This window comes from Apium graveolens, chromosome 2, assembly GCF_009905375.1.
Source record: "Apium graveolens cultivar Ventura chromosome 2, ASM990537v1, whole genome shotgun sequence".
Lineage (NCBI taxonomy): Eukaryota > Viridiplantae > Streptophyta > Magnoliopsida > Apiales > Apiaceae > Apium > Apium graveolens.
Genome location: NC_133648.1, coordinates 512501 through 537278, shown reverse-complemented (window position 1 = coordinate 537278; position 24778 = coordinate 512501). Strand labels below are relative to the sequence as shown.

At 34.0% G+C, this 24778-nt stretch overlaps 5 protein-coding genes across 12 annotated transcripts in view; 1 reads left to right on the top strand and 4 right to left on the bottom strand.

Moving 5' to 3' along the window:
- The first annotated feature begins 565 nt into the window (after nucleotides 1-565).
- On the top strand, nucleotides 566-2242 carry LOC141706546 (seipin-2-like). Its single transcript, XM_074509293.1, has 2 exons — nucleotides 566-1544; nucleotides 1636-2242. The coding sequence occupies exons 1-2, from the start codon at nucleotides 570-572 to the stop codon at nucleotides 2125-2127; spliced, it is 1467 nt and encodes a 488-aa protein (XP_074365394.1). The 5' UTR covers nucleotides 566-569; the 3' UTR covers nucleotides 2128-2242.
- Nucleotides 2243-2384: 142 nt separating this feature from the next.
- On the bottom strand, nucleotides 2385-7805 carry LOC141706548 (uncharacterized). The gene is made up of 7 exons (XM_074509294.1): nucleotides 6748-7805; nucleotides 5953-6192; nucleotides 5040-5129; nucleotides 4091-4240; nucleotides 3816-3940; nucleotides 3528-3657; nucleotides 2385-2824 (listed from the first exon to the last, which is right to left on the bottom strand). Exons 1-7 carry the CDS (start codon nucleotides 7315-7317, stop codon nucleotides 2699-2701), a joined length of 1431 nt encoding a protein of 476 aa, XP_074365395.1. The 5' UTR covers nucleotides 7318-7805; the 3' UTR covers nucleotides 2385-2698.
- A 2018-nt stretch (nucleotides 7806-9823) lies between these two features.
- LOC141706545 (uncharacterized) lies at nucleotides 9824-13386 on the bottom strand. Of its 6 annotated transcripts, XR_012568858.1 has the most exons (6): nucleotides 12771-13386; nucleotides 12542-12700; nucleotides 12191-12473; nucleotides 10887-11134; nucleotides 10611-10736; nucleotides 9824-9842 (listed from the first exon to the last, which is right to left on the bottom strand). XR_012568858.1 is itself a non-coding variant. In XM_074509290.1 (4 exons), the coding sequence occupies exons 1-4, from the start codon at nucleotides 13341-13343 to the stop codon at nucleotides 11425-11427; spliced, it is 1035 nt and encodes a 344-aa protein (XP_074365391.1). In that variant the 5' UTR covers nucleotides 13344-13386; the 3' UTR covers nucleotides 11141-11424. The 6 variants fall into 6 exon arrangements, 4 of the variants coding, with proteins under 4 accessions (XP_074365391.1, XP_074365392.1, XP_074365390.1 ...); XR_012568857.1 differs by lacking the exon at nucleotides 9824-9842 and having other exon boundaries at nucleotides 10544-10736; XM_074509290.1 differs by lacking the exons at nucleotides 9824-9842; nucleotides 10611-10736; nucleotides 10887-11134 and adding an exon at nucleotides 11141-11444.
- Nucleotides 13387-18689: 5303 nt separating this feature from the next.
- LOC141705247 (syntaxin-related protein KNOLLE-like) lies at nucleotides 18690-21657 on the bottom strand. 2 transcript variants are annotated; one of them, XM_074508289.1, is made up of 3 exons: nucleotides 21541-21657; nucleotides 19572-20191; nucleotides 18690-19252 (listed from the first exon to the last, which is right to left on the bottom strand). In XM_074508289.1, the coding sequence occupies exons 2-3, from the start codon at nucleotides 20169-20171 to the stop codon at nucleotides 18923-18925; spliced, it is 930 nt and encodes a 309-aa protein (XP_074364390.1). In that variant the 5' UTR covers nucleotides 20172-20191; nucleotides 21541-21657; the 3' UTR covers nucleotides 18690-18922. The 2 variants fall into 2 exon arrangements, with proteins under 2 accessions (XP_074364390.1, XP_074364388.1); XM_074508287.1 differs by lacking the exon at nucleotides 21541-21657 and having other exon boundaries at nucleotides 19572-21030.
- Nucleotides 21658-23039: 1382 nt separating this feature from the next.
- Nucleotides 23040-24778, bottom strand: part of LOC141706544 (BES1/BZR1 homolog protein 4-like) — a 3853-nt gene continuing 2114 nt past the window's right edge. Inside the window, exons 2-3 of one of the 2 annotated variants that reach the window (XM_074509287.1) lie at nucleotides 23299-24032; nucleotides 23040-23218 (exon numbers count right to left, since the gene is read on the bottom strand). In XM_074509287.1, coding sequence (XP_074365388.1) covers nucleotides 23215-23218; nucleotides 23299-24032 — 738 coding nt within the window. In that variant the 3' untranslated portion in view covers nucleotides 23040-23214. Of the gene's footprint in view, nucleotides 23219-23294; nucleotides 24033-24778 lie in introns of those variants that run through there. The other variant, XM_074509288.1, reaches the window with a different exon arrangement.

Below are 24778 nucleotides of genomic sequence, written 5' to 3'. Positions count from 1 at the left end.
GTAGTTCTGTATCATAATACACACTGTAATGTTATGTCTGCACAGCTGAGAATGGATCACAAGGAGTTCGAGTCCTATCACATGCCTAAGTATGGGAGTGCAGTCATTGGTCCACAAGTGGTCTGAAAATGCAGACCACAGCTGCAACACTTGGGTGTGTGTGCCAATAATGCTAACTCCTGACACTTTTGCAGGGACAAAATATCCATGTCTGCAATTGTTATGTAGTAATTTATTGAAAGGATAATGAATCCTATGGGATCTAGTTTTGAAATGTGTGACACTGTCTATCTCAAATCCCTGGAGGCAGACAGCTTCCTCATCCAACCAATTACAGTAAAGGAAACTCTCCCACCTTCTGGCTAACTACAACTACACCCTGTCTGATATTCAGAATTTCAAGAAAATAAAATTGTCTGTCTGACAACTGACATTCAGAATTTCGAGAAAAATTTGTCGTGCTACATTATTGATTTTCGGCTATAAAGTGTCGTAGACTGCATTTCCTACATTCGGCCAGAGCCCCTCTTTGTCCTGTCACTATTTTTTTACATTTCAAAGATACATCAATGGCTGACTCAAATTTTCATGAAAACTCTCCTGATATTGAGGAATTTATGGGTTTTGATGGGGGTAGTAACTTGAGATTCTTTGCTGGCTTGATAAAGCCTTGGCTACTCCATGGAGCTGACAAAGTGTTGATGTCTCGAAAATCTTGTAGGCCACTGCTTCAACTTGAGTCTGAGCCTTGCGACGTATACAACAAATTTTACTCTCAGAAGAACGACAAGAAGGCATCTCTAGAATCAGAAAATTCTGCACTGCAAGTGAGCTCAAAGCGAGTACATGGTATATCTGAAAGTAATTTTGATGATTTTGTTGATGTCTCTAAGGTGGTGAATAGTCCATCAGGGGGATATCAAGAATTCCCCTTCAACATTATAATCTTTCTTGCGGCCATTATTTTCAAAATGATTGGTTTTCAAATAAATCTTTTCCTCGGGTTCTTCATGTTTCCAATCCGACTATCATACTTTTCTGTTATGCTAATGATGTTTCCATTTCATACTATGGCACGGATCAGAAACTATGTGGTGAAACTGTTCTTTGGAATGTGGGTTGGATTCTATATGAGTCTCACATCTTTTATGTATAAGAAGATCAAGACACAAAAAGCTCTAGTGAATTTGGCAATAAGGTTCACTTGGGCAGTTTTCTGGGCAATCTATGTTTGCTTCTTGCTAGTTGGACTGCTGATTTCAGGTTTCATAATAGGCGGTCTGACAATGAGACGTGTAGTTGAAGAGCCTGTCCAGACATCACAACCCTTAAATTTCGACTACACCAGAGCTAGTCCTGTTGCCTTCATGCCAATCATGTCCTCTAATGGAGTTGCTCAATCATCTGGTATGATCTCTCAGGATATCGTGCAGGCAGTTGGAAAGGTTGACAAGCGCGCAATTCCCTACAATCACAAACTTCAGCTCACTGTATCTTTAAGTCTTCCTGAATCAGAATACAACAGGAATCTTGGTATCTTTCAGGTATGTTATCTTAATTCTTACACAACAAGGCAATGCAAATTTACTATATTCAATGGATTTTGAACTAGTTTAGTTCCTTCTGTGGCTGCAGGTTAAAGTGGAATTTCTATCTGCAAATGGTAAAGTAACAGCAAGTTCAAGCTATCCAAGCATGCTGAAATTCAAAAGCCAATCAGTCCGGTTTGCTGAAACAGTGTTCAAGACTATTCCCCTGGTTGCAGGGTTTCAATCAGAATCACAGACTCTGGATGTTAAGTTCTCCGATTTTACAGAAGGGATCGAACCGACTGCCTGCTTAAGGGTGATGATTGAACATAGAGCTGAACATCAGCATGGTGCTGGAATACCAGAAATATATTCTGCGTCGCTAGCTCTGGAGTCTGAGCTGCCACAACTGAAGAAGATTATTTGGTGTTGGAGGAGAACTATGTTTGTATGGATTAGCATATTGACATTCCTGATGGAGTTGGCTGTGATTTTAATATTTTGTAGGCCTTTGATTCTCCTTCACCAGAGAAAGGGCAAATCACTGGTCATTAAGAGTGACAAAAAAAGTAGTAAACCAAACAAGATTTCCTGGTAAAAATTGATGTACTTGGTACTTACTGAGACATGTTAGAGGTGAAGAAATTGAATAAATGAGTTCAGTGTAACTAGGAAAATTATATTATGCATCAGTTCCCTATCTCCAGGAAATAATAATATTGAATATGTTCTTGTAGTATGGGGAAAACAAAGAATTACAATGTTCATATTTACAAGAACAAGAAATTGATAATGCAACCGAGTAAACTAAGTTTGAAGAAATTGCAACATTCAACCACATTATATGTCCACTAATTCATAGTAATCCATAATATGGACATTAAACAGTTTCACATGCTAAATTTTGAGCAAGTTTGTCCAAACTACAGAAAATGAAACATGGTCTAGAAGAATATTTCCACCCAAAAACCGTGAGCTTGTTTAGAAACAATGCTCTATTAATTTACAGAATATGAAACACGTTTAGCAGTCGGTTACCCAGGAACCGGAGCATTCCAAGTGTGCTGATTACAGTTGATTCTTGTCAAGTGATATTTACATGAACCATTGTTACCGAGAGAAGTTGTATATACAATATGCTATCTATTATGGTCAAAATGTCAAACTTATCAAAATTCTATTCCACTATTCAACTGAATCGAGAATGAAGGTTGACCGACACTACCAAGAGGAACTTCAGTTCTCAAAACTATGCCTGTTGTCCCAACATTCCCATTCCACTTAGACCTGCCAAGCTGCGGTAAATAACAGAATTCCAATGTCAAATACAGGAAATATATCTGCAATTTGTATATAAAAGGGTGCCTGGAAGAACAAGTTTATGCTAAAAGGGAGGTGTGATACAAAATCCAGCTCAAGAAGAAAAAACATGTTCTGTGATACTCTGTTCGTATTTCATCTATCAAGCATGCAAAGTAGCATTATGTCACCCATTATGTCATATGTTTGTCAACGTAGATAGCATCTACTTGGTACAAACAACCCAGCACACATTAAAAAATGCACAGTAATTAAACGAGACTAATTTTTTTTTAAAATATGTTCAGCAACTTGTTTGAAGATATAGTAAATGAGCAACAAAGGCTTGGATAACTAATAGGAGTTGGTTTTAGACTAAAGAAAATTAGACAGATGATTATTAGCAAAATGCTCTAACAAATACAGATTATTATAGTAAACTCTTTTTATCTTCTAATTTTTTTTCCCAGAAAAGGCCATGGAAGTGGTAGTGAGCGTTGGACCCTCTAAAAAGCAAGAACATTATATGTGAAAAATGAAAGTTCTGGTGCTAAACACTTCTAGAGATCCCAGGTCCACCAACATTAAAGCAGTGTCAAATATATATTAGCAGTGCATGAATATGCTATTCAACTTCATCCCGAACTACTTACTACAAAATAACTGAGAGAATTAATTCTAAAAATGAGAAGTACTTACAGAAATTGATGCAAATGCAGAAGGATGCGTCACGAAAGCGCAACCGCAGATAACACTCACTTCCTCCTTCAAAGAATGTATAAGTTCTGCCCGCAGCCCAGGATTACTTCCACCAATTGTGGGGGATAAACTGTGAGACAGGAATGTTACAAAGCATTAGAAAATATTTTATACGAGGAAGAATATGTCAGTAATCAATAATATTTCACCACAACTCACATTATAAGATACAATCAATACATAAATCTACACATGCAGAATACAGCAGAATAGGGAGAGAATCTGCACCTGAACTGAACTGTTGGCCTCATTATAAGACCAGATCTCTTCCAAGCTAAAGATTGTGCAAGATTCAAAGAGAACGATTTGTCAGGCCACTGTGCTGTCGGTGTTATGCATGTCCCCCATTTATTCTGTACCAAATAACTAATATCTTAGACCTTAGGACCCTTGCATGTATGGCATAAGCTAATACCAATAAAACATATAGACGAGTAAATAAAAACGATAAATCTTAACAAGTGTTTCTATATGGCATCACAATATAGCTTTTTCTATTTTACCTTGCGCGAGTAACTGAATGTCATTTCTCCTGGATATCGACCCTGAGCTTGAAGCAGACCCCCACAAAAAGGTAGATATGCACTGGTTGATACGCCTTCACCAGATACATATGTGAGCTGACCGTTCGGGAACTGCAAATCCATGAATGACTGGGGAAGACAACAGTATAAAGTGGAAGGGTAAAGAAGAAAAATCAGATACTCTGTACAAGTATAAGTATAATATGCAATACATAACACTATACATCTAAACTATTACCAAAACAAACATAAAGTAGCCAAAATAGCACATGACAATCCAGCAAATGAAGCTTAGTATGGTGGAATGTGGGATTTTAACTTTCCACCATACTAGCACTTAAAGAAAAGAGGCAGGAATTGGTAAATACCGGACAATTCTAAATAAAGCATATGTTAATATGTTGAGAAACATTCACCTACTTGGGCACTTGATAAAAATGACAATATAATGTTATACTTTATCTTTTTCAGTTTCATAATTATACATGGAAATTACAGATGAAAGACAAATTTTCCTTGCATGTTTGCATGATATAGTGCGATGACCCTAAACCAAATGAGCATTATTAGTTAATCATCGAGGCACAACTCTTTAGTCTCTCCCTCACATTCCACGACCATCCTTTTTAAATGTGCATTATTTAATACATGCAGCTACAAATTACAGTTGCTAAGGAACAAGTCTGCAGACAGCACCAGTTATAATTCTAGTAGCCAATTTTTGACTAGTTTAAGCAACTTTTGATGATGTAAATCTAGGTATACATATAGAATGCTATCTTCATTTTTCACATCCATGATCTAATTCTGGTACAAAATAGTGAGATCTAATAGAGAAATAATGTGATGAAAAGGCTTATGAAATGAATGAAATTGCCATGGTCTCATAGATGATTGTTTGAATATGGTTAAGATATAGTAAACTCACACAGGCTAATGGATTGAGACAAATCATGGACATCACCAGCCACCTCCGCTGCTTCGACCACACAGCTGGACATATAGAATGCATTCCATGCTGTACAATTTTAAATAAAAAAATTCATATTAAAGAAGGAAAGAACAGGAAATGCAGAGACCGAACTAATTTGGTGGAATATGGATTCTTGACCAATGCCCGAGGAGCGGACAAAAAATATTTTTGACAATAATGCAAGTACCAATAAGGCTGATTGTAATATCTATTATTATGTTTTTAATAAATTTGTATGGAAAGGATTGACTGATAGATGCAATTCTGTATTTGTAGGTAGCAGTGAGGCTTCAGTGGGTATATCCTGAACTAAAAAAAGAAAATACATGTATATAGCAAGAAACATCAAATGAAAGAAGTTATCGTTAATATCTACTGATTCCAAGAGTAAATTTCAGTTTCACTGGTTATGTATACTTGTGCAATCCCCACATTGTATTTAATGACTTTGACTAAAAAAACTGAACATAACTCCCTCCTACCTAAAATAAGGAAGCCACTGTATTATGCATAAAAATTTAAGAAAGCCAAAATTTTAAAAGATATATTTTTTTGAAATACTATTTTGTCTCGATTACTTAAATGCAGTATCTACATGAATAATAGTTCCAGTAAGATAAGACACATGTGCGCAACATAATGAAATTTTAAACGATATAATATCTAGATTGGACAAAATTTTCAGGGGCATCTAGAACAATTTCCCAAAAGTAGCAAGGCTTACACATTTTGGGATTTCTGGAAAAAAGAAAACAGTTCACAAAATTCAGGATGGACTCCCCCAGTCCCCCTAGTTACAGTTTTAGTATCCTACTTCCATACAATTACATATGTGCAAAAATAAGGTTAACCAGAAAAGTGATCGTACCTTGTTATCATATCCATACCAAAGCATATGTTGTTTCGACAAATGAATTGGCAAAAGAAGAGTAGAATCACGAACAAAAAGCACTGGTCCAAGCTGAAGAAGGAAGACAGAGGAATCCCCATTTCCTGAAGTGGAATTGCCTTGTGATGCTTCTACTCTCCACAAATCTCCTCTTGCAACCAAAGAACTTTCCAGGCCTTGTCGTCTACTATCATATGTTGATGTAATATTCAGGATTCCCTGCAATCAGAGACTTGGCATTATAATCCAAAAAATCTAAAAGGCTAAAGATATTTGGAAACTTTTTAGACATGTCTTACTGTAACGTTGACAAAACAAACATTTGCATTCACAAACAGATATAGTGAGAACATCTTAAGTTCGTACTAGACAATCCACTTTCTTACTAGTTAACAACAATAATACTTAATATATTCAATTAGGCCAGATACTTCTTAGCTACTCTCAGAAGATGAGGGAATTAATGAAACGTAAAACAATCTGAATACGAGTCTGCATACATGATACATCTCAACTTCCTCATATCCTACTTACGAGTAATTTGATTTAATTTATGTTATATAGGTTCATACCCCATTCTAGTAAGTTAAAAATACTTGCAAGCAGGTTCGGAATTTGGAAGTGCTATCTAACTTATTATGCTCAGTCCTACATGATCAAAAAGGTCATAACAACTTACAACCAAGTCACATTTACTTGCTGCATAAAATTTAATTTTGCACACAAAAAGCCTAACCCAATAGTATTTTTTAAAGAATAATAGGAAGCATATACCTCGGCTGGCCGTCCAAAATTTTCAGATTTCTTCACATTTCTCCCTCCATTCTCCTCATCCAGGGACTCATCTGACTTCTCATCCATTTCAACAAATCCAAGATCTTGAAATTGCTTAGCCAAGGATCCTAAATCCTCCTGAACTTGCATCTTAACACTCACATCCTGTCTCCCACTACTCACATCCGAACGTGACATACCAAACGCAACATCATCATTCCTCTTAAACGGAAATGGCAAGAACCTAAAAAACTGCTGAACCACACCATTCAACGAGGCCCCGAAATCAGCCCCAGCTTGACCTAATCTATTACCAATATCAAACACAGCTAAAACCCCATTAATCCCCGAATGATAATCACTCGCAAACTGAAAATCCTTATTCACAAAATTATAACTAGGGAATTCAACATCAAATAGTTTAGGGGGTTGAGGATTAGGCCAAGAAAATGATGGAGGACTAATATGAGATTGAATCAAACCAGTAAATCCTTGCGTAAGCCGGTCTGCAAGATCCAATCCATGGCGTTGAACTTCCTCCCAGGGCTCAAATAATCTCTCTGCTGACATTTTCTTGATAAAAATGTTAAGCTTTTTCACTTAAAGAAACACCATATAATCAACTAAACCAACCTTGATGATCAATATAAGGCCTTCTTAGTTGAATCCCAGCTCAAAGTTTCCACCTTTATCAAGAATTACACAAATCTTGGAGAGAGAGAGGTTTAATCCCAGCTCAAAGATTCCACCTTTATCAAGAATTACACAATTCTTGGAGAGAGGGGGAGAGAGAGAGAGAGAGATTGAATCCCAGCTAAAAGATTCCACCTTTGTAAAAATTACACAATTCTTGGAGAGAGAGAGAGAGCGAGAGAGAGAGATGAGGAATCAAGATTGTGGCTTGTGACTTGTGATTATTAGAGGAGTGTTTGGTAGTGAAGTGGGTAATTGAAGAATTGAGAAAATAAATCTCAGATTTGTGTAAATGAAATTTGGGAATTAGGGCTAGAAATTGGAATTGGGAATATGAGCTGAGGATGGGTATTTTTTATTTTTTTCTGGACAGGATGGTGTGCTTGTGTAGATATTTGTTATTTCAATGAAAGTGACTGAAAGTGTGGGCCAGATCTTGTTTGGGTACCCAGCCCAGTAGCCCACCAGGGTTGCTGCTTTGTTTTGTTTTTATTTTATTTTAGAATATCTATCTATTATCTATTATATATATAATAGCCCAGCATAGGACATTGTGAGACATTTTATTTAGCTTGAAATGTCTAAATTGCCATTATAGTTACCATTTATAAAAAAATTCTTTTGGTGAGAATCGAACTCTGGTCTTGCAAATACTCTATACAATAGGATACCACTAACGTACTAAATTATATGAGTTGTTAATCATATATATATTAGATATGCTTATGTGTTGAATAAATTAATATTTAGTATTATATCTACTGTGACTAACGAATAATTTTTAATTATATGTCTTTTTTTACATTTGCTATTCTTAGCCCAATATAGCCCTGATTTTACAAATACAGTATACAAATACAGTATACAACAGCATACCTTAATCACATGAGTTGTTAATCATATACATATTAGATATACTTGTGTGTCTTGAATAAATTAATATTTAGTATTATATCTACTGTGACTAATGAATAATTTTTAATTATCTGTCTTTTTTACATTTGCTATACTTTTAGTGGGAATCGAACCCGGTCTTAAAAATATTTTACACAACATAATACCACTAAGTCACGCAACCATATATGTTGTTAATCATACATATATTAGATATGATTGTGTGTCTTGAAAAAGTTAATATTTGAAATTATATATATTGTGACTAAAGAATATTTTCAGGGCTTTATGCTCCTAAATGCATGAATATTTTTATGATTACAAAAATTGATTAAAACATTAGACTATTAAAAATACACTACGTGCTCATATAACTCTCTTAAGTACGTACTATGGGATATTTCTTTTTATATTTCCTACTTTAGTCATTTAATCAAATTGACTGTAAAGTTATAAAAGTCAACAATAATAAGATAAATCGAGTACTATTCGTACTTACGGGTAAAACTATTTCAAATTTCTATTTGGACTAATATATTTGAACTTATTCTGAACTCATCATCAGAATGTCAATTAATTTCTAAAAAATACTCAAAATTTAACCGTTTTTTACGGATGATGTCAGAGCTTTATCAAGCTAAAATGTATTTTTTTTACTTTTGAATTTAGTCAACGGGCTAGAAAATGATTGAGAATAAGTTGTTTTCACTGATATTTTTCGTACACTTTATTTTAAATTATTGGGGGCTATACACTTTATTTCTAACAAAATCGGCACAAACTAATTTTTTTTAAATTATACACTATGTATTCTAAAATATTATTAGATAATGACCTGTGATAGCCTAATATGGGGCTACTTGTTCAAGAGACATTTTATTCCATATAAATATTAAGACAATTTATTCACTTTAAAATGTCTAAATTTTCATTAGACTTACAATTTTAAAAAAAATAAAATTATTTAAATGTATTCAAACTTGAGTTTATACACTAGATTGCACATCTCTTACTACTAACCAAACACTCACATGTGTTTTTAATCATGCAAATTATATGTGTGTATAAGTGTCGCATGAATAAAAATATAATGACGAACTTATAATTGTGCTTACTTTTAAAAATATAATTAATATTTAGGGCTTTCGAAATCGAGTATATACACTAATTTAGACATTTTTTTACCAATTAAAAATCACTCATTTGTGTTTTATATCATACAAATTATAAGAGTGTGCATATCGCATGAATGAAATTTTTTTTATCTGAATTCGATCGGATTATATCAAGATCGGGTCAGATTTCAAATTTTTTTCATATTCGGACAAAATTTAGATTTTTTTTAGATCCGGGTCGGGTCGATTTTTCCTAAAAATATGTGACCCGTTTAGACTAGTGGGCCAGATCAAACCCGGACCAGATTTTTTTAGGTTTTTCCGAGATCGGATTAAATAGATTTTTAGGATCCAATTTTTTTGCACATCTCTACCCCTCCAATCGCCCTCCATCTGTGGAATTGGAAAGAGGAATCAGGTTAATGTGGTACAAGTTTGAGGTATGATATTTTAATATTATGTGTTTGGTTGAATACTAGAATTAATATATTTAATTTTTTAAAAAAATCAACTCTTTAATTTGGATTAATTATAAATTAACAAAAATATTATTTTAATATAATTTTACTTTTTTATTTGATTTTGAGTCAAACATTTATATTTAATTGTTTAAACAAAAAAAAAATAATGTTCATTTTCGCACTCCTCTTTTATACACACCTACCTTCATTTTTTTTCTTTCTTTTTTTAATCAAAATCTCTTAACCCGAGAGTTTAAGGTATGGATAGAAAAAAATATTTTTTCAACTAAACAAAAATCTGTATAAGTTTGAAATCAACGAAATTCATATCTGATTTCAGATTTCAGAAACCTCCCACCGAAACGGTTCTTTAAATTCGAGATTAGTGTATTTTTATAATATAATGAAAATAAGAAAACATAATTTAGGAAAAAGTGATATCAAGCTACGGGAAATCTCATATTCATATTCTCGGCAAATACGAAGCAGTCAAAAGATTTCGAAACGAATACATTTACAATGTTTCTCGGTTTTTAAAAACTTCCGGTCAAATAATGGTGATCTTCATAAGAGAAGTGATTACTTTGTTAAAGTGCATAATCTCCTTTGACTAATCATGATATACTCAAAAAAAAAACTAAATGATAGTAGTATGCTATAATATGTGCAGAACTCATGAGATAAGAAATCTTCTGTATACCTAGCCTTGAATTAAGTAATATAAACATGAAGCTCGCTTCAAGATCCATTCATTCTGCAAAGACCCAAAGCTTTTTGAAAATCATCGTCTCCGAAATTAGTCCCCAAAGTAAGCTTGTAAGTATCCCTTCAACGCATAAGATAATTCGTAATGCATAAGCTAATTCTATGTACGTTCATGTTAATAAATAATGTCTTCGTGCATGTGTAATAAACGTAAATTGCGGATGGAAGATGATTCCAAACAAATTCGTGAAACATAACGTAGAGGAGTTACCTGGTTGCAGAATGGTTGGCCTGAATTCGCAACCTTTTACTCGCTCTGTTTTGGCTGTCTTAGTTTTTGAGCACTTGGATTCTAATTTTCGAGTATGAGTATTCGACACATCCTTTAACATGTAATCCAGATCTTGAAAATGGAGAATCAGTACCCCAGGTGAGAAAGAGATAAGCTGAAATTGATGGTTCAAGTAGAAGTGAACTAGATAGGGCTTGTAAGAAGACCAGGGCAAGCACTGAGGAAGCCTTCCATAATGAAATAAAATTGAAGCAAGAAAAAGGTCATTAAATATAAACACTCATGTGCACTGTATAATATGAAAACTAAACACATGTCTGGCATTTTGCAGCAAATGGAGATCGAGGTTCGGCCAGTAAACAAGAGATAGAGAGAGCAGTTAACTTTGCTAGGGATTTTATGTCTGAGAATTCCTTCTTTGTTATTCATATGAGACCGAATAGGCACACTTGAACATTTCCAAATCTGAAAGTCATCTTCCAAGTAGGAAGAAGAAGTTGGCCGGTTGGTTATGCTTTTAGTACTGTAAAATAACGGCTGAAAGAGATTAAACTATAAGTACTGTAATGTTTATATATCTCTTCATGCAACTCATGTGGATTTCTGTCTGACTACCAATGTTATTCATGTTTATGGGCAATTGCACTAGCCATTAAACATAAGATAGTTTCTCAAGCTTACAGAAAGAAAGGGACATAAACGAATTTAGTTGTGATAGTAAAAAACGACTCATACCCAAATTTTAAACTACAGGAAACACCCTCCTCTATAATCTTTCCATAGAATTGAAAGTCTTGAGAGAACCAAACCAAACATTACACAAGTCAATCCACAATCATAACATAAGTTTAGAGTAACAACTAATAGTAACCATTAAACTGAATATCAAACCCAAGCTTATTTATATAATAGTTGAAGCCTTCCATAATCCTCAAGAGAGGTATTACCACTGCCCTGAAATTACCAAAAAATTATTCAATTATTAACTCGTATTGAATACTATAAGACTATGACATGCAGGAGCACAACTGTCTGTATTATATACTATAACACAACTATTGTATATTTGTATTTGTATGTCATTGACATACACAACTAAATCTCAAAGGCTGATAAACCCAAGTTTATGTTATTATTATTATTTATTATTTATTAAACGACTAAAAGCAGTTTCATGAAATTCCTAATTAGATTTAGAAGAACTCGAAATGCAATATTGGTTTACACATTAAGATTTAAAAATATCAAGGAAGAGCTTGTAAGATAATATAGGCAAATTTTACCTGGAAAACTGTTAGGAATGATGGTGCTGGGGCAGCATGCATATTGAGGCACCTGTGTGAAGCCTGAAGGTCCTGCTCCTGCTACCATCTTGGGTCTGACAAAGTCGATATCTATTTTTCCAGATCCGATAGGGATCCACTGAAACAGTCGGGCCTCAAATGTCAAGGGAAATATATTACCAAAGCCATCTTGTATTGATGCTTCGAAAGTGATGTAGTAACACAAGCCCTGAGCAGCCCTTCTCATTGCCTTGATGACATTGGTAAGACAATATTGTGTTCCCTGCACACGAACAATTTGTTAGGTTGAGAGAGAGGGAGGGAGAGGAAGGGAGGGAGGGAGAGACAAACCATTGAAGAATTGTAGGATTGAATTGCTATACTGGCGAGATGATACAAATTAGCAACCCCCTCAGGCCCGAGGTTGAAAACCGGGGGGCAGTAGTGTCTAGCAATTTGACCAGAAAAAAAGCCCGACTTCAGAAAAGGATAGAATCCCACATCAAAACCCTAAAACAAAAACAAAATTATAATCAGCAGCAGCAGATAATGAAAGGAAGCAGCAGCAAGCATAGCATACACCACTAGCAGCGACATCTCTTTGGTATTCCCTTTCTTCTAAAATACAAAATCTTTCTTTGGCCCTATAATAATCAGTAGGGCGAACATAGTGTTCCATTGTCCGTTCAAGCTGTTGTTTGAGCCTATCATCATCATATTCAGGATTAGTGGTGTAAATATGCCTCTTCCCTTTGGTCATTCCTTCCCTCACCAGATCTTCAATAGTAGGAGGTAATCTAAAGTCGTTCCTCTTCTTCGTCTCTTCCAGACGGTCTAACATTTCCTGAGTCACCTCCGGCGACTTCCTCTTCCGCCGAAACTTCAATAGTTTCGCCCAATCTTCTTCTTCTTTGTTATCAGAATCCGCCTCTGGGCTTTCTGAATCCTTAGGTAACCGAATCCGATATACTTTCTCCGCCATCCGGTTTCTCCGCTCCGCAGCATCGAGCTCTCTCGGATTCCGATTCTCACTCCATGTACGACTCCGATTCAATACCGACCGCATCGGCTGTTCCGAAGCCTCCACCTCCACCTCCCGCTGCAGCTTCTTCTTCTTTTCCTTCTCCTTCAATTTCCGATACCGATTCATCATCTCTCCTCTCTCTCTCTCTGTTTTTGGGGGTTTAGATGTTTAATGTGTACACCCTACCTATACCGTCAACTCCGTTATATTATAATATCGGAATAGAGATAATTTGGTTTAACGGTTTGGTTCAACCATAATTCCCTAATTTTGATTATTATAAAATTAGATAAATAATGTTATATATCTAATAAACTACTAAATTATTAAACTACTACTAAATATAGTATATTTATCCTACTAAACTACGAATACAACTTATCATATTATTAAAAGATATAAATAATAGTGTTACATATCAGCTAAACTACTAAATTGTTAAACTACTAAAAATAGTCTATTTATTCTACTAAATTACGACCACATGTTATTCTATTATTTTTATTAAAAAATTATAATCATTATATATTTATATAAATATTTTAAAATTATAATATAATTTAATAAATAAAAATTTAAAATATTAATAGAAACCCGTGCGTTTATGCTAGTATATATAATATCCCAACACAGAGCATTGATAGACATTTTATTCAATTTAATTGGTGAGACATTTTATTCAGCTTGAAATGTCTAAATTGCCATTATAGTTACCATTTATAAAAAAATATTTTTGGTGGGAATCGAACTCTGATTTTACAAATACTCTATACAATAGAGTACCACTAAGGTATTAAATCATATAAGTTGTCAATCATATACATATTATATATACTTTTGTGATTTGAAAAATTAATATTTACTATTATATCTACCGTGACTAACGAATAATTTTTAATTATCTATCTTTTTTTAAATTTGCTATTCTTAGCCCAACATAACTCTGGTCTTACAAATACTGTATACAACAGCATATCACTAAGGTACTAAATCATATGAGTTGTTAATCATATAAATATTAGATATGCTTGTGTGTCTTGAAGAAATTAATATTTAGTATTATATCTACTGTGACTAACGAATAATTTTTAATTATTTATCTTTTTTACATTTGCTATGCTTTTAGTGGGAATCGAACCTGGTCTTAAAAATACTTTACACAACATAATACCACTAAGTCACGCAACCATATATGTTGTTAATCATACATATATTAGATATGGTTGCGTGTCTTGAAAAAGTTAATATTTGAAATTATATATATTGTGATTAACGAATATTTTCAGAGCTTAATGCTCCTAAATGCATGGATATTTTTATGATTACAAAAATTGATTAAAACATTAGACTATTAAAAATACACTACGTGCTCATATAACTCTCTTAAGTACGTACTTTGAGATATTTCTTTTTATATTTGCTACTTTAGTCATTTAATCAAATTGACTGTAAAGTTATAAAATTCAACAATAATAAGATAAATCGAGTACTATTTTGTGTATTTACGGGTAAAACTATTTCAAATTTTTATTTGGACTAATATATTTGAGCTTATTCTGAACTCATCATAAGAATGTCACTTAATTTCTAAAAAATACTCAAAATTTGACCATTTCTTACAAATGATGTCAGAGCTTTATCAAACTAAAATGTATTTTTTTTACTTTTGAATTTAGTCAACGGGCTAGAAAATGATTGAGAATAAGTTGTTTTCACTGATATTTTTCGTACACTTTATTTTAAATTATTGGGGGCTATATACTTTATTTCTAACAAAATCGGCAAAAACTAAATTTTTTTAAATTATACACTATGTATTCTAAAATATTATTAGATAATGACCTGTGATAGCCCAATATGGGGCTACTTGTTCAAGAGACATTTTATTCCATATAAATATTAAGACAATTTATTTAGTTTAAAATGTCTAAATTTTCATTAGACTTACAATTTTAAAAAAATAAAATTATTTAGATGGATTCAAACTTGAGTTTATACACTAGATTGCACATCTCCTACTACTAGACCAAACACTCACATGTGTTTTTAATCATGCAAATTATATGTGTGTATAAGTGTCGCATGAATAAAAATATAATGACGAACTTATAATTGTGCTTACTTTTAAAAATATAATTAATATTTAGGGCTTTCGAAATCGAGTATATACACTAATTTAGACATTTTTTACCAATTAAAAATCACTCATTTGTGTTTTATATCATACAAATTATAAGAGTGTGCATATCGCATGAATGAAGAAATTGTTGATAGTTTAATTATTGTGTTTCTATTAACATATTTTAATATTCATCAAATTTGTACATATTGATTCATATTGTAATATATTATGTATCATATAAGGTCTCTTTATCCAATTCTAAATTTTAATTTAGTGTAAAAATAAAATAATAATGAAAATTTACTATACATAAACAATTGCACTGAAAATTACGTTACTTGTGTTTTCAATCATACACATGGTATGTATGTGTGTGTGTGCCGCGTGCATGAAATGATATTTGGTATTATTTTTATGATTTATTAACAATTTTTTTATCATAATTTTAGTTTTACATATCTTAATTCGGATTATAATATATTATTTCACATTATAGTAGGAATAAATTATATATAATATATAGATGGACTATATTTCAAAGTAGTGTTAAATAATAGTAATAAACTACTACATATGAAAATAATATCACGCGCCCACCTAATCTTATATTTCCACTCATACACGTGATACGTGTGTGCGCGTGTCGCGTATTATAGAAATATTTGGTATTTTAATTATTATAACTTATCAAAAATATTTAAACAAAATATTTGTTTGTATTTATTTATTTAAATTATATTATATTACTTTATGATTTAAAATAAAACAAGCAAGTTAGATTAGACTATAAATTAGCGCATACCTATAGTGAATTGCAAACAACATTCCCACATATATTGAATTGATGAAAAATATCAGAGACACATCAACCCAATTATAGAGAAAGAAATTTGACAGATAGACCATCATGTACCAATACACATTTCAAACCAAAATCACATCATGCACCAATAAATATTTCACACAAGAACTGATATGTATGGATGAAACTACGTAAACTGGAAAAAAACTCTACTTTTATGAATTGGGTACATAAAAAAAAATTTTGTCCACAGTTTGTTATCTATGTGACTCTTATACTTTGCAAATATGGACCAAAAACACAAGTAAGTCGGTTTATAAACATTGTGCACAATCTTGTAAACTATTAAATATCTACACTACTCATTTCGTAAAACAAAAATATTTCAATTATGGATAGTTTTCATCTATAACTAGGTAATTATATAGCACAACATATTCATCACCAAATAATGAATATCGCACACACCACAAAATATCGAAAATTTAAAATTTATACTAGAACATGACCCGTGCCTCGCACGGGTTTTCATGCTAGTATTCAAGTTATACTATTACCAGATATTATTGTTTCAGTGGGACATTATTGAACTACCTTGTATTTTTCCAGAGTTCATAAATCATAATAATAGAATTGTGAATCTCTCTTTCTAATTTGTATCTTTGTAAATCAACTTAAATTCATACATTAAAATGCATTTCAACATCACATCATGCAGCGTATCTGCTTCGAATATAAGGGGGTCGAAATTTTTTTTAACAAGCTCGAGCCGAGTATTTGGCATGTTTTGCTCGAGTTCGGCTCGAAATAAACACGAACTCAACTAAAAAAATCAAAAATACGATCTTATATATTAGATTATTGAGAATATTCTCGGTTGAAAATACTCTCTTAATTATTGCAGTTGCAACCGTTAGAATCACTGACAATTTTACCAACATATAAATCCAAGGTTATTTGATATCTTTGTGTAATGCTATAATACGATCCGGATAGCTCGCGAGCTCGCCCGCTCGAACTCGTTTTACCGAGCTTGGCTCGGCTCTTTTCGTAAACGAGCTCGAGTCCGATTAGAGGTTTCGACTCGTTTAATTAAACGAGTCGCCTCAACTCGACTCATAAAATTAAATGAGTCGGGTTTGGGCAGAGGTTTATGCTCGTTTAACTAAACGAGCCGGCTCAACTCAATTAAACCCGGCTCGCCGGACGAATTACACCCCTATCTTTGTGTTTTTCAACCATTTTTTGAACGAGGACAAGAATGCCATTTAAATTTTGAAAATCAACTTTGGTTCTTGTGTCAACTATATAGTTAAAAAACCGATCTTCAAGTGATTAGAAGACGTATTTGATCAAATCCCGAAAAATAGATTTTTAATCAAAAGCTGATAAATTATATGGATTAAGTCATGATAGGCAAGAAATAAACTTCATATTAACTTCATTATAGTTCTATCAAAATCAAAATTAATGGTGTTAAACTGGTTTAACTAGAAATGCTTTTTCAATATCTATTTCTATCATTTTTTGTCATTTATTCCTAACTTTTACTTTCATTTGTAACTCATAATTTTTTTTTTGCTAAATAACTCATAATTTTTTAAAACAAAAAATGTATAACTTTCACTTATAAATATTGCCCCAATAAAATGACTTTTGACATCAAAAAACTTTAAACAAAGGGCAATCTTTTATTTTTTATTTAAGGGGTCATTTTTAATTTTTATATAATTTGAATATACAAATTTAACTATACTAAACTAAACTAAGGGACCCCTTACCCCTTAGAGTATCCGCCTCTGAAATCATGCCTGTTTTCTCAAGTAAACTCACAGAGCTTCCAACTCTTAAACAATATTTTTACCAGTTTCTACTTGTAAAAGAATGTCTTGCTATTAAGTTCTGGTCGATTAGGACTAAATTACAACACAAGTGAAGTAAGATTGTGAATCAATAGAACCTTGTGATCTTCTGTAGTTCTGGTAAAAGAGAAAACAAAACCAAGAGATGGTCCAAATTAGACATCTGATGGATTCAGTGTATCCAGTTCAGTTCAATATAGCTCAGAACTTACAATCAGCCTCACCTTAATAAATACTATTTCTATAGTGATTCCGCGCCTTCTGAGAAATTTGGCCTCTGGATATCAGTTTCAGTAAGTGAACGTAAAATGGAGTTCGATGAAGACAGTTGAAGACTACGTGAGATGTGGTTCTTGAGACTTGACATGTCACTTGTAGCTCGAGAAATTTTTTAATGAGTTTGTTGTGCATGTCAAATTCCCTGACTCACAAGCCACGCCAACTCTTCCAGAGTCTAATTTGCAGCATACAAGAAATTATTGCAGCAGAGCCACCAAAAGATTGGCAGACAATGCTGCTTTTGCTTATATGTTGGGTAATTATGTTTGTTTTCATCCTATCATGTGCTCTAGACATCAGTGAGCTTATTGCCTGGAAACTTTTGAAAGAAGATTGCAGACAGTGTACATATTGACCAATTACACAATGCAACAAAACAAAGTCACCAAATCACCAAGTAATAAAAATTTATGAGACTATAGTGTAGTAATAAAAACTGAAACCTCTTTATAAACCATAACAGATAACACCAGATTTTATGGTCTCAAAACCTTAAATGTTTTATATCCCCTAAACAGATTCGCAGTGTTGACATCAGTAAACCTTTAAAAGATTAGTCATAGAACAGGGATTGCCACAGTGGAGAGTAGACTTAATATCATCTAAATTGCAAGTTCCACAAGTCAAAACAAAATCTTGTTTTCTAGGACTTACTAAAGCTGATTGCAATTGGGATCACGATCACAAGAACGAGAATCAAAAACAGTACAAGTCCAATGCACACACACTTCCTGCTGCCCTTCTGGTACCTCTTGGCAGTCTCGAGTTTCTTGGATCCATCACTAACATATTGTGCTGCATCCATCACATGGTGCTCAATGTCATCCATTTGCTCCCCTTGTGCTTCAACCAGCAGTGCCATTTCTAAGAACACCTGGTGCAGCTCCAAAAAGCTCTTCTCCATCTGTTTGGCTGCATCATGCCTATCCTGTATCTCAGCTACTGTCTCCAGCACTTTCCCCCTCCCATGTTCCTAAATTGCCCCCACAACATCAAACAACCAAGCTATGAAGTTTTATATATATATACAAAAGTCCTCGAATAAGATATATCCATCGAACATCAAAAGCATTACTATAGCAACAATAAAGATGTTCAAGTAAAATATCTTTAATTTTCCAATAGGCACACAAGCACACTCATACAAATACTTTACAAGTTGCAGATAGATATTTCAGAATGCCTATTTCAACTTATATACAAACATCAAACGAAAAAATCGTAATAGCCATCAAAACTGTAAATTTTGTTAACATAAATAACTTGTTGAAAACGTAAAAGCATCTATATACCTGAATGGCTTTAACCAAAACCTCGTCACCAGCATTATAATCAGAAATAATTTTCTCGATCACATCGTCATCTGGGTACTCACCAGTCATTGTATAGTACTTTTTTCCCACAGTATCTTCATACTCTGTCATCATCCTCTGCCTCAACAACCGAAATTCCATCATCAGCTCCTTAAGCTTCTTCCTCAGGCCGTTTGTAACAGCAGATCGAGTTCGGTCCACAGCAGTGCCCTCTTTACAACCAGAAAGTCTCCGGTTGGCAACATTGGACCTGTCCATTTCTTCCAACTGTGCCTTAATTGATCTGGACATTTTAAGCACCAACACAACATTAGAATTCGTCTTGTTTTGTATAGCTTTCAGAGCTAGGGGCTTCAGAAGAGACTTGCTCTCTTCACTGGATTGCTGAAGTTGATTCATTAAGTCCCTAACTGAATTCATCTCTGTAGTGACAATCTCTGCTTTTGCTAAAAATGTTGCGAGGCCTTGATCCATATTGTACATTTCGATATCAGAATCCAGACCGGCTTCAAGATCTTTTATAGCTTCTTTATTTAAATCTACATAGCTCCTCCATGATTTTGTCATTATATCATTCATCTTGACCACCAAATCTAGCCCTGAAAATTCACAATCGCAAGCATTACAATTCAGTGGTAAGTGAATTGCCACCTTCATGCACATCAAACTTATCAAAGGCATCCAATGAGTTCCAACAGTTTAACATTACAATGTCATGGAAAGAACGATCATAAACTAAAAAAAGTTAATCAGACTATAGCAAATTCCAGCTGATGATGGAGTTTTCTTTCACGTTAACCGATCAAACATAGACTAACAGTCCTCCACTCCTCCCAATGTCCATAACCAGAATTTATGTTCAAACACAACATATACACAAAGTCTAACCTGCGAACTTATCACTCTATATGCCTAAATCATCCATCATCTCAAATGTCAACCTCAAGTCCTCAACTCGTTAATCACTTACAAATTTTAAATCCAGCTTCATTACGATCTATCACGTATACATGAGACTGATGCCCTCATTAGGCCATTGTTACATCAAGTTAAAGTTTCACCCTATAGATCAAACACCTGATATACGAATTAGTCATATCACATCCTTACAATCTGATTTAGTAGCGACATCCAAATATCCTCAATCTTACTGCAATACGATTTAAAACTTTCAAATTACAATATCTAATATATCTCCCGTTTTCTCAAAGATACAAAAATGAAAAATATAATCAACTATCGTTAGTACCCAAGGCTGTTTCTCAATTTTTATTACAGAAATGGAAGGAAAACAATTGACTGTAACATATATCAACATCCCACACTTAAAAATCCTCAGAAGCTTCCTATAGAGAATAAAAGATCTAATGCATACAAAATAAACATAACAACCAAGCCAAACCAGTTACCACTTTAAAACACAAACACACACAGAGCATGCAAACATAGAAATGGAAAAGAAAGGAATCAAGTAATGGACTAAAACCCTCTTATAAAACTCTACTACAATGACTGCATATATCTCAGCTTCAACCACACACACACACACAAAGAGAGGGAGAGAGAGAGAGAGAGAGAGAGAGAGAGAGAGAGGGAGGGAGAGAGAGAGGGAGGGAGGGGGGAGAGAGAGAGAGAGAGAGAGAGAGAGAGAGAGAGAGAGAGAGAGAGACTAAAACTCTCATTTCTCATAAAATGGGGTTTTTACATTAAGATGATCATAAACAGCATACAAATCAAAACCCCAAGTTACAAAAACTACCATCCTAAAAACCCACAAAGAGATAACACAAAAATCAACAAAACCCTTATGCAACATTAAAAATCCAAACCACAAAAACCAAAATTGCCTTATAAGGAAATAAACATAAACTTGTTCATATAGCACAACAAATATTCATAATCATACATTTTAACATATTTAAGAGACTGAGAGAAAAGAACATGTTACCTAGAAGCTCAGAGATGCTGCTGAGAAAGAACTAATTAATGAGAACTAAAAAAAGTGTGCGTGTGTGTGTTCTGTAAGTAATATGCAGATTAACATAGAGTTACATGTTCATTCGTGTATCAGCCAGTTAATGTACAGTACATGCTTTAGGAGGTTGTCTGAACTCCCAAGTACAGTAATTATTACCAGCTAAAGTTTAGCTGCTAAACCCACAAGTACCATTAACTCTTTTTATGATTTTTCTTTTCTAATAATTATATGCTCGCAAATAAGTACATGTTATAACAAATCTCGTAACAATCCAGAATCGCATAAGTTTGGTATAAGTCTAAATTCATAAAACTCTAGTCAAATTCAATTTTACAAATTTTGGATTGATGAATTTGGGTTTCTTTATATCCGAAAAGATTTACAGCCTGAAATTTTGGAAAAAGTACCCAGATATTAGAAATAACAAATATCCATCATTAATAATATTATTGCTCCCTCTCATTTTAACTGTCTTTTACTTTTGCATTGACCGTATAGTAAAATTATCATTTTTAAAATTTATTTTTTTTTTAAAAAAATAAAAATTTATGTTATATATTTTCATTCAGAAAAAAGAAAATTTTAAAAATTATTATTTTTTCTATGTGCGACTATTAAAAAGAAAGAGAGAGAGTAGGGCGGATCTAGTAAGGGGCAACCGGGACACGTGTCCCCCCTAAAATTAAATTTTATATTTTTTTTCAGTAAAATTTTTGAAAATATAGGAGAGTGCTCCCATAAAATTCAAAATAATAAGAGTGTATTCTCAAAATTTACTCGGTGTCCCCATAAAAAAATATTCTGGATCCACCCCGGGAGAGATAGTAATATATAAAAATCATGACATAGCCAATCAGGCCCTAGGGCCAAAAGAAGGCCAAATATTATTATGAAAATTACTCCGCAGTCTAGTCTATTTTGAAAAGCTCAGCCCAACTTATTTTCTAAATGTGCAGACTCCAAAGGCCCAAATTAAACTTGGAAGGACTGATTTATGTGCACTTGTTAGTTACCAACATTTTTTTGTAGCTCTTGACTAACCATTTTTTTCTGGCACTTTAACAAGTTTTCAAAGTTCCAGTCAACATAAAGAGAGAAAAGTATAAAGAAACATATCAGGCCACAGGGGGGCTCAGGGAGCACCTTTACAAAATTCGGTGGTAAAGGCTCAAAGTTGGTTGTAAATTGGTCCACATTCTCTCAACTTGTCTGTCACAGGTAGAGCTGGCCACTTGTGCGGGTTTGAACCGCCCGCTCGGGACCGGCTCGTACGGAAACCCGAATTTATTTGGCCTGAACCGGGCCACTGTGCAGCAATGGTGAAAGATGTATTCATGCAACTGCATTTTTGTGTCGATAGAACGAATGATGCTGTGTCGGATTTCAGAGCCATTCATAGTTAAATCACTACAAGATGATTTTGCATAAGCAAACTTTGAACAAATAGAAGTTAAGCTATGAAGCAGATGTTTTAAAACACATGACTTAGTATATTATAGACTACATAGGAGGTCTCAGACAGAACATATGCAGTAAAGTGATGACTACAGACTATACAGGAAGGTTCTATGCTGTTCTTTGAACAAGGTATCATACTTTAAGACGTGGCATTGAGGCCGCTTATCATCGTTTTACTGCACCTTCTTATCTGGAATATAATGCAAATTAATTGATCAGAGAAGAAAACAATATTGTGTATGCATTGAAAGTTTCAGTGTCGATAACTACCTGGTCTGTGAGGTTCCAAGAGTGAGCTCGAGATCGTCAGAGACGAATGCTTCATGAATCCTTTCACCTTCCCATGGCTTCACTTGCTTCTTTGTGTTGCTTCCAAATGCAAATTCATCTGATACGGGTTCGTCCATTTGCACATCGGCATTCTGGTCAGTATTTGCTGCCAAGGCTGGAGAGCATGTCCCACTCTGTCCAGGAGTCCACATGCAAGAGCCACCAGCTGCTTGAGCCTCCTCCATGAAGCCAAATGGATTTGGAGAGACAAGACTGAATGTTGGAGAACATGGGCCGCTTTGTGGAATTCGAAGGCCTTTGAACCATTCTGGATTTGGAAAGATCTGATAGCCAGGGCTTGGTGGAGTGGAAAAGGGGACTGCAGAGTAATATGGTGCATTCCAGCCAGAGTCAGTTCTAAATCGAGGGGTTCGAGATGGGGAGTTCAAAGGTGAAGTGACTGGAGCACTGATGGAGCCAGTTTGCATATGTTGATGCTGAAGCTTGGAGGAAGAGGCTGATGAGGATGAAGATGATAAATTTTTAAGCCAAGGGATGAGGGAATTGCCATCTACATTCGCATTAGCAGCATAAGAGGATGAAGCTGGGCTAGGGAAGGAAGAGGACCCTGGACTGGGGTTGTAGGAAGCACAGGGACTTAAGTTATAAGATGAGCAAGGACTCACTGCTGCAGATCCTCCCATAGCCTCCAGATGTTCCACAGGCTTGCATCCCTGCAAAATCGAATCAGTAGAACATAGAAAGCACAAAACTATGCATATAAATATAAAATTATGCATGATTTCTGCCCACAATTAATTGTTGAGTGCAGAGATTATCAAATAAAACAAAAACTCCCTATTAACATAGTATAGCACAAATTATAATAAATCGAATCAACGCACACATACTCTAGCACTGAATCATGCACTCCAACATGCAACTCTGTTTACATTGTAAAACTTTGCATATTATTATGAACATTGTCAAATTCCAAAACTAGTCCAACTGTTTTCAGTTATTACAATAGTTATAACTCCAATAGTTATAACTCCAATAGTTATAACTCCAAGTTTCGCAACTGGAATGAACAGGAAGCCAGTGTTTCATAATCCATATATTTAAGAACCAGTCTCAAATCTAGATATATAGAACTATACCATTAGAAACTGCTTAACACATTCATTCATCTAAATGTAAGTGCATATACTTATACAAGTCTTTAAGGCAATTAGCCTTAGTTCTCAGAAAGATCGGCTATTATAACTTCCTAATAAGCAATATACGTTTAAAATATTAAGGTAAACCAACCTCGCACAGGAAAATATCAAAAACGATATAAGGTGCCGATTAGATAATGTTAACATAAGAGTTACCAGGGTGACATAGTAGGGAAGATCTTCCCATACAGAGCACTTTGAGAAAGTCAAAAAAAATTCTTCATCATATCATAATTCATAAGGTGAACTGATATGTATTG